Source organism: Amphiprion ocellaris, chromosome 11, assembly GCF_022539595.1.
Source record: "Amphiprion ocellaris isolate individual 3 ecotype Okinawa chromosome 11, ASM2253959v1, whole genome shotgun sequence".
In the NCBI taxonomy this organism is placed as follows: Eukaryota; Metazoa; Chordata; class Actinopteri; family Pomacentridae; genus Amphiprion; species Amphiprion ocellaris.
The window spans coordinates 1106466-1116679 of NC_072776.1; the positions used below are offsets into that span (position 1 = coordinate 1106466).

Genomic DNA, 10214 nt, shown 5'->3' on the forward strand with positions numbered 1-10214 from the left:
CCTCACTATCATTCTACAATAGGCAGAAAAAGAAACACTATACAGCTTATTTTGTGAAATAATCCTGCAGCAACTGTTCCTGAAAAACTAGTGACATGAGGAATGCTTTGGTGGTACACCGGCACACAGGGAGGCAGGAGCTGTCATTAAAATGGATAATTCACAGATCTGCCTTATTTCACAATCCATATCCTCGCCAGCACTTCATTTTTCAGTGTGGAAAGCTGCTAGCCGGCAGGACGTTAGGATTTTGGAAAGAGCAGCACACAGATAGCAGAAGACGAGGAGAAAATCGAGTGAAATGTGCAGCCAATGGCAGGCTTTTATCTGCAGCCTGCGTCCAGTCAATCAGACTATTCTGTAATTATTAAAATACTCAGCTGACAGCAATGGTAGAAAAATGCTAAACATTCCCTGCTTCTAGTTTTTCCAATGTAAGGATTTGCTATTTTCCTATAGTTTATGACTTTATATACCAAATAATATGTGTCTACAGCATCTTAGTGTGAGGATTTGCTGCTTGCGTGTGTCTTTTATTGTGTTGAATTGGATGTTTTGACTTTCTGAGCTTTGAGCAGAGAAAATATCTGAATATATCCCTTTGGATTAGAGGTGGGAATCACAGACTAACTGACGATATGATCCTATCATGATAAATGGTGCAGCGATGCATTGCAAAGCAATCAGCTTAGATGCATCACAATATCTGTGCAACTGAAGAAGGAAAAATGTATATTTAGTCGAGGCGTTGTGGTGTCAGTTTGTGTGTTTGATTTCCTCCTCTGTCTACACCGTTTTCACACTGTGAGTTTCCTTTTGTTCACCACAGGTTTAGGTAGCTGCTTTTCACTTTAGCCTCATTTATTTAATAAGCGCTACTCCGAGTAGTCAGAAAGTTGTGTCGTTGGTGAGTCAAAATGGTGCATAAAACTCTGTATGTTTAAAAATATTAAGGAAAACTGGCGACAGCATCTCCAAAAAGTATCGCACAAGAAGGTGATGTGTATTTTGTGTCTCCCCTGCCTTGCATTTTATAGAATATAGAGGCGATATTTAGCTATTTTCTGACATTGCACAGTGTAAATGTGTTCATGAACTAATCAGAAAAACATATCTCCAGATGAACTGATAATGCATGGAATCATGAGCCCCTGTGAACTGCTGCTGGTGTTTCCTTGTGTAAGATCTTTTAACCCTCCTATTGTCCTCATTTATGGGCACCAAAGAATATTGTTTCCTTGTCTGAAAAAAATCAAAAAATTCTGCAAAAAAAATTCTCCAAATTTCTGAAAATTTGCAAAACCTTCAGGAAGAAAATTCCAATAATTCCTTAAATGTTTCCCTTAAAAGTTTTATATTAAAAAAAATCCCCCAAGTTTGGTAAGAAAATTCTTGTAAATATTTTCAAAAAATTAGTAAAAATCTTCCAAAAAAAATCCTACAAATATCTAAAGTGATTCCATATATATCAGTAAAACTTCTAATATTTTCTTTAAGAACATTTGCATAAAAATCAATCAAAATCCATTGAATTTCACTGGATTTTGACTGATTTTTTTGTGAATGCTCTTAAGAAATATTTTTAACATTTTTTTTCCACCAAACAATGTTCAAAATTTCCCCAAAATGTTGAAAATGTGGACATGAGAAGTTTCACTGTGAAAACATATTTTTTCAACATTTTCAAACTTGAAAATGAGTCAATTTTGACCCACAGGACGACACAAGGGTTAATAATTATTGTTAAATCCACTTCCTATAAGGTCTATTGAATTTAAAGACCAAAATTTGGCAAAAATCTAACGCAGCTACTTTAAATAACACAAAATTAAACTTAAACATGATGCAAATTATCTAATGAGATTGTGATTTGAAGTAAATGTCATAATTTATGTATTATTTTTTTATTTATTAACTTGTATTCAACCAGGAGAAATCTCATTGGGATTAACAACCTGTTTTGCAACCTGGCAAAGATGGGCAGCAGCAAATACAAAACACAGGAACAAAATGACACAGTTTAAACAGAATTAAAACACGAGCAAAAACAAAAAAAAAATGTGATTTTCAAGCAAGTTATGAAAAACAAGTGCACATTGTGGAGTCGCTCAATGAAATGAACTCGGTTAATTTCACATTTTTCTGCAACATACTCCATGCAAAAGGTGTAAACAAAAGCCTTTTCACCCAATTCAGTACGGGCAGAACAGAAAGCAACAATTAATAATTATTTTTAAAGAAAAACAACAACAAAAATCTCACAATCAAGCTATTCCTTACCTTAAAAAGTTGTTTGGCACAGCTGCTGTGTTGGCTTCTTGTTACCTGAGCAAACAGAACAATAGACATATTTGTGAATGAGGAGAACGCTGCAGGAAGATAATGCTGACAGTTACTCAGGTGGAGCCTTGCAGCACTTTAAAGCAACAAATGCAGGTTTAGGTATCAACTAGACGAACACATGCGGACTGAGTGAGTGTTGATGCTGCACACAGACTATATTGGAGCATCTTAGTGGGAGTGAAGTGCAGTGCAGCACACACTCAGTCGCGCTGATTGACAAATATAGCAGCGCACATGTACACACAAATAGAGTAAGTACACAGACTGCACTCATTTCTTTCACCAGCCATTGTCTCACGGTGCAAAGTTTCAGTCTCAGTCACAAAGACACACGCACACAATTTGAAAAGTCACCTTCGGCATTCTGCTTCCCGCCTTTTTAACTGGCGCATTCAAAAATAGCGCCTTTACAGTAAACCTTACAGTCTCACACGCGCAGCAGTTGTGAGAGGTCTGTGGAGCATGTTGATGACTCATATCTTAGAAATCACAGCTGCAGATCATCAGCCGGATGCCAATTCGGTTGCAAGCATCTTTGTTTCCATCCATCTTAGGTAACCCCACTCTCTCTCTTTTTCTGTCCCGCCCCCACGTTTCGACCTTTTATCAACAATTCAGGTCACAATTTACATTCACCTTCTCAACCCAGATCCACGTTGCACGAGTATAAAGACAAAGGATAGATTCTTTATGCTGCTTTCACCTTCACATCTGTGCAATAGTGTCTATGTGGGAGTGAGTTTCGTTCTGACTGTGAGTTTAGTTTCTTTGTATGTGTGTGAAAGCAGATGAGTCAATATAGAATTGTGAAACTTTTTGTAACATAGCTGACAGGTATCATAGTTGACATTTTTGCGGTTTTCAGGCCTAAAATCAACCTATAACCAAACACCACATGTCATTTTAGAGAAAGATTCTTCTAAATATTAGATATACGATTGAGTAGAATTGAAATTGAAAGTTATTTCTAAAGATACTGTAGTAAACCTGTTGACATGCGACAAATCCACACTTGACTCACACACTACAGGGTGGGCCATTAAGTTTTCATACATAGGAAAATGTATAATGTATATTTTTTATGTTTCAGATACCCTAGAAGATGTGTTTGATGCTATCTTTGGGGGCACTTGAAGGCCATGGTGTATCAGGTGAAGATACGAGACATAAATCATCTCCAGGAACGTATCACCAACGCCATTACAAGCAGAACTTCAACTGTGCTGATACAAGTTCATCACCAGTGGAGAACATGTATTAATATGTGTTTTGGAAACAATTGTTGTAACTGTCCAAAAGACTGTAATTTTGAATTTCTCATTTCAAGTTGGTTGTTGTTTTTTTTGTGGTTATTTTATAGATGTTTAGATTTGTATGATTGTTGTGACTGATTGAAAATGCAATGAATGGCATGTTGTGAACGGTGATTGTACACCTTTTGCAACATGTCTTCATTTATGAACAGCAGAAAATATTGTTTCCTTGTCTGACAAAAATCCAAAAATTCAGCAAAAAAATTCCACAAATTTCTGAAAATTTGCAAAAATTCAGGAAGAAAATTCCAATAATTCCTTAAAAGTTTCCCTTAAAAGTCCTATTTAAAAAAAAAAAAAAAAGCCCCCAAATTTGGCAAGAAAATTCTTGTAAATATTTTCAAAAAATGAATAAAAATCTTCAAAAAAAAAAAACCCTAAAAATATCTAAAATGATTCCATATATATCAGTAAAACTTCTAATATATTCTTTAAGAACATTCACATAAAAATCAACCAAAATGCAGCGACATTCACTGGATTTTGGTTGATTTTTGTGTGAATGTTCTTAAGAAACATTTAAAAAAAAAATTTTTTCCACCAAAAAATGTTCAAAGATTTCATAAAAATGTTGAAAATGTGGACATCAGAAGTTTCACTGTGAAAATATAGATATTTTCCACATTTTCAAACTTTAAAACGGGTCAGTTTTGACCCGCAGGACGACACGAGTGTTAATAAATGATTGTTTCCATAATAAATAAGTATGGAATTTGTAAAGACATGATCATAATGAACATAAAAACATTATATTTTTTAACTTTTAATAAAAATGTATGCAGATATATCCCATGGACTTCAAAAGTCCCTCAGTTATAGACTGACCCAGATGATCCTGATCCTATCCAACTCTCATTGCATTTGTCTGGTTTGTTTCACTTTATATCATTCTGAAGCTGCACAATTTTATACAGTCATCATCTGCTGAACTTGCACTTTCCAGTTTTACACATCTACAAGGTTTAACTTACAATCTACACAGTACATCCTATTTAAATCTTAAAAACATTCTTGTCTTTGGTGTCATCTGTGCAGCATAAGAAACACTAAATGTGTGTCGTGCAACATGCGTGCACGTGTACGTCTCCTCTTCCATGCATGACTCACTGAGGTCAGTGTCTGAGTGGTTAGAGTCTAAGAGCCTGCGGATGGAAAATACTGTGTGTGTGTGTGAAAACTGTCTGATTATTTCAACCACAAGGCAGATACGAGGCCGCAGGCACTGCATGAAAAACATAATCTCAGACAAGTCGGTATTTTAGCTGCCTGTGGCGGTGCACGGGCAAAAAGAAAAAAAGAAAAACGCTGAGTCCTCCATCGGTTTAGACTTACATGGCCCCATTAGTGTGAATGTTATCATGTGCAAAATGCGTTAACACATCCGTACCCACTCTGCTCTGGTGCAATACCCAGATGAGTGAAACCCCTCAGGGCCAAACAAAACCACAACCCATCATAACACCTGCACCAAGCAGCGTGCAAGCCAGCTACGCCAGTAAACACCTGTTACATTCTTCAAGTATCTGCAATTGCTGGAGTAATGCTCAATTTCAAGGTTATCTGCAGCACTTCCATCTGTGCTGAGCGCTTTAAAATGCATGGTTTAATCTTTATGAAGGCAGCAGAATAAAATATACAACTATGTTGCCAATACAATATGAATTAATACAAAAATAATTCTCATATTTCTTAATCTAGCTGCAATTATTCTACAAAAAAAATCATGAAATTCCTGAGGATATTTTAAGTGCAAAGAGGCGACTTAAACATCCACAAAATTTGATGCAACTACAACACCAGAAAGCCTTAAAGTCAGATCACAAAATTTAAAAGAAAGACCCTAAAATCAAATCACAAAAAAGCCTAAAAACTAAACCATTGCAACTTTGACACATCAAAGTCAAACTAAAGCCTAAAATTTCTAATCAATTTTAAAAGAGAATGAGGGAAAAAAAACAGTGAAAATAGAGCTTAAAATGAAATCACAAATAATTTGGGAATAAAGGCGAAAAAAAGATTTTTAAAAAGCCTGAAATCAAATCAGAAAATTTCGGAAAAAAGAAAAAAAATGTAAAAATGTATAAAATACAATCAGCAAATTTAATAAAAGAGAGGGAAAAGGAGCCTAAAATAAAACCACAAAAATTGAAAAAAGACAGAAAAAAAGAAAAAAAAAGCCTGAAATCAAATCACTTTTTTCGAATGTGGGAAAAAGAGCCTAATATTAAATCACAAAAATTGGAAAAAGAAAAAGGATAAAAGCCTAAAATAAAATCACAAAATTTAATAAAAGATAGAGTTAAAAGGAGCCTAAAATAAAACCACAAAAATTGAAAAAAGACAGAAAAAAAAGAATAAAAAGCCTAAAAATCATGTTGCTTTTTTTTTTTGGAATGAGGGAAAAAGAGCCTAAAATAAAATCACAAAATTTAATAAAATATAGAGGGAAAAGGAGCCTAAAATCAAACCACAAAAATAGAAAAAAAGACAGAAAAAAGAGGGAAAAAAGCCTTAAAACTAAATCACAAAATCCCTGAAGATACTTTTAGCAGAAATAGACTTCAAACATACACAGATCCAATGCAGCTATAACACCAGGAAGCCAAACTACTCCTAGAAGCATCAGATCCACATGGAGGTACCTGAACGTTTCTCTAACTCGGCTAGAAGCCACTCAGTGCTCCTCACCTGAGAATATGCGCATCGGAGCAGAAAGCAGACAATGGAAAGTTTCCCTTTGCCACCGAGGACAGTAGGCATGGTTCCTGCTGCTCACAGCGCTCCTCCGGTGTCCATGCCAGGGAGGACACGCGTCAGTGGATGCGCCGTGACGCTGGCATCGGTCCGTGGATCCTCCGCCGTGGATCCTCCTCAGAGTGTGTGTCACCGAGGCGTACGGAGGGAGATGTAGGCGGGCCGGGCACGTCACGGATGACACGCACAGCTCACGCAGGGAGATCACGACTCCGCCGGGCCCCGTGGATGTGGAACCATGGTGCTGCTGCTGCTGCTGCTGCTGCTGTGAGTTTGAAATGCGTTAATTCCGACGTGTTGGTCGCAAAGAGCTGCTAAAAATAGAGATGTGATCAGTTTTATGATCCAGTCCAGCAGGGGGACGATGAGGGACCCGAAACTGCATTCACGGATCTTTGGTCACTGAGGGCAGAAAGCTGGAAGCACAACATGTGACACAGGGGCAATATATAATTCAGGGACTTTTGTAGTCCATAGGATACGTCTTACATGCATTTTTATTAGAAATATTTTTAAAAAAAAGTTTTTTATGTTCATTATGTATGGAATCACAGGAGTGCCATAATAAAAGATAAATCTGTTAAAAAAGTAAGGAAATAAAAATAAATCTTAAAAATATAAGGAAGAAGAATAAAAGAATAAATCTTAAAAAAATAAGGAAATAAATGTGTAAATATAAAGAGGAATAAATAAAAATAAATAAATCTAAAAATATAAGGAAGAAGAATAAATTACAGAATAAATCTGTTAAAAAAATAAGGAAATAAAAGTGTAACTATAACGAGGAATAAATACAAATATATAAATCTGCTAAAAATATAAGGGAGAAGAATAAATAAAAAATAAATCTGTTAAAAAATTAAGGAAATAAATGTGTAAATATAAAGAGTAATAAATAAAAATAAATAAATCTAAAAATATAAGGAAGAAGAATAAATAGAAGAATAAATCTGTTAAAAAATAAGGAAATAAATGTGTAAATATAAAGAAGAATAAATACAAATATATAAATCTGCTCAAAATATAAGGAAGAAGAATAAATAAAAAATAAATCTGTTAAAAAAATAACGAAATAAATGTGTAAATATAAAGAGGAATAAATAAAAATAAATAAATCTGCTAAAAATATAAGGAAGAAGAATAAATAAAAGAATAAATCGGTTAAAAAATAAGGAAAGAAATGTGTAAATATAAAGAGGAATAAATAAAAATAAATAAATCTGCTAAAAAATAAGGAAGAAGAATAAATAAGAGATTAAATCTGTTTAAAAAATAAGGAAATAAATGTGTAAATATGAAGAGGAATTAAAAAACTAATAAAAAAATAAATATGTCTTATTTCCCAGGAAACTTCCACAAATCGAGTATTCTTGAATCCAGAGTCACTCTGTTTACTTTTATGCGATTTTACAGCAAATCACAACATCAAACTTTAGCTGCAAAGGTGAATTCAAAATAGGGTTTTTATTTCACCCAAAAACTGACCAAGTTAAAACCACCAATACTAAATTTGGGCCCATAAAAGAGGTCGAAATGAAAACACTGAACAATAGGAAGTATATATACTAGCTGATCAGATCAGTTACACACAACGGGGAAACATAAAACACCAACACCTAAACTAACAACAAAAAGCACAAAGCAGCACAGTCAGTCTATTTAATCAAAAGAATAATAATGAACAAACCCAGAATATATCCAATTACCCATCAGAATTCAAATTAATGAAGTAATATTATAATCAAATGAACCCAGTCCACCCCTTGAAGTGGCAGGTACTTGGTTTGGTCTGAGGGGCAGATCTGGTATAAAGGCCTGGAGCTCCCATAGTGCAGGCTTTTGCCTGAAGCCAGTTAGATGACCCCAGCAGCAGAACACCAGCACTGGTAAGACAAAGAAACCATTAGTACAACTTAAAACAATGCTGAACATACAAAAGTTAACTAAATGTGCACTACAAATAGCCCTTAAGTACTTCAAACAAAGGCTAAATCACTCACAGCGGCTCGGCACTCTCTTATGAAGTGCTTGGAGATGATGGAACACATCCAGAGAAGCTTCTCTGTAGATCTAGACAGACATCAGTTCAGGTACCGGACAAAAAGAACGCTGTTGCACTTCATACAGCCCTAACTCACCTGGAGCAGCCGGATACCTACGTTAGGATGCAACACTGTGTCTTCAACACTGTAATCCCCCATAAACTGATCCACAAACTCACCAACCTTGGACTCTCCACCACACTTTGCTCATGGATTATGGACTTTCTGACCAACGGGCCTCAGAATGTCAGGATGGGGAACCTGACATCCAGCACCATAACCATGAACACCACAGGGATGTGTTCTTAGTCCGGCACTCTTCACCCTCTTCACCATGGACTGTGTCCCACCCACTCCTCCAACACCCTGACAAAGTTTGCCAACGATACTACGATGGTAGACCTTATCAGGGACGACAACGAGACCTGGTCCAGGCAGGAGGTCCAGCATCTGGTAGGGTGGTGTGCAGACAACGACCTGGTTCTCAACACCACCAAGACAAAGGAAGTCATCATAGACTTCAGGAGGACCAGGAGAGCCGTACAGTCCCCACTCCATATCAGAGGAGAAGAGATAGAGAGGGTGGACTCCAAGGATCTGACATGGACACTAAACACCTCCAAACTGGTGGAAAAAAAGCCCAGCAGAGGATGTTCTTCCTGAGGAAGTTGAAGCAGGCTGGTCTGGACCATAAACATGTTAATGTGCAATAATCATCTCAACCTAAGCATTTTTTTTAAAAACTTCAGACACTTGAAAGCAGATATTGCACCTCATTGCATTGTTACCACTGTTATCATTAGTGTGTTTGTGTTTTTGTATGTGTGATATTAGTGCTAAGAATTCTAACTAGAGTGGTAACTGGGGTTTACCAGCATTCATGATTGATGATGGCTGCTAGTGTGGTCATCACAAGACATCATAAAGATCTCACATTCAAGGAATTAAAAATGACCACAATATACTGAATGGCTAGCATCATCAGAAATCTTGTTTTTGACCACACAATGCATAAATTCAACATTCACATTCTTTTTTATCTTTGTTTTTGTCTCCAGTAGTTCCTCTATAGCTGCTAAATGCACCACAGCCTAAACCAGCTAACTGGTCAGGTGGTGCACATCACATTTTTAAGGCTTTTTGATGAAAACAACTTCCAGACTGAAAGTGATGTGCTGTGATTAGAGAAAACATCATTAGAGCTGCTTTAAACAGACGGCAGCTTTTACTGAGATGCATGATGGGAACTGCCTCTTCAGAGAATCATTACTTTTTCTTACAACCTTCTGAGTGGCATAAAACACCACTAATATTTGTCCTGCAAGTTGGCCACACTTTAATCAGCAAGTACAATATGATATTGGCGACAAAAAATTCTTTTATGCAAATATTGGTAAACAGGGTTGCATCAGTCTTTTTTTTCCAGACTTTTCAAATGTCATACACTCAAAGGGGCCTTTCTCACATTTACTTATGATACCTGAAGTAAATAAATGGATATGCAACACTTTCATATGGCGATAGTGAACCTTTCACTAAAGTTGTGTTACAGATATCTCATTTATGTTGTGCCTGATTGCCCAACTCAGTTTTGTAAGGCTTCCTATACCCTAGTGTTTCCCAATGAGGAGGAGTTGTGCAAACACAGTGTTACAGATTGCTTCATATTTCTTAATTTCCTATATTTCCCTCACTGTTATAGGGTCAGATGGCTGGTTTCTCTGTGTCCGTATCACTTACATTGTGTAGTATGCAGTTCTGT

General features: G+C 36.1%; 1 protein-coding gene and 1 long non-coding RNA gene across 2 annotated transcripts in view; one reads left to right on the plus strand and one right to left on the minus strand.

Moving 5' to 3' along the window:
- Nucleotides 1-6542, minus strand: part of aff3 (AF4/FMR2 family, member 3) — a 29191-nt gene extending 22649 nt beyond the window's left edge. The window contains exons 1-2 of the mRNA XM_035957577.2: nucleotides 6345-6542; nucleotides 2281-2325 (exon numbers count right to left, since the gene is read on the minus strand). Of these exons, the coding sequence (XP_035813470.2) occupies nucleotides 2281-2325; nucleotides 6345-6416 (117 nt within the window). The 5' untranslated portion in view covers nucleotides 6417-6542. The remainder of the gene's footprint in view (nucleotides 1-2280; nucleotides 2326-6344) is intronic.
- LOC129350021 (uncharacterized) overlaps nucleotides 1-9965 on the plus strand; it is a 59488-nt gene extending 49523 nt beyond the window's left edge. The window contains exon 4 of the long non-coding RNA XR_008603216.1: nucleotides 3434-9965. This is a non-coding gene — a long non-coding RNA (uncharacterized LOC129350021). The remainder of the gene's footprint in view (nucleotides 1-3433) is intronic.
- The last annotated feature ends 249 nt before the right edge of the window (nucleotides 9966-10214 follow it).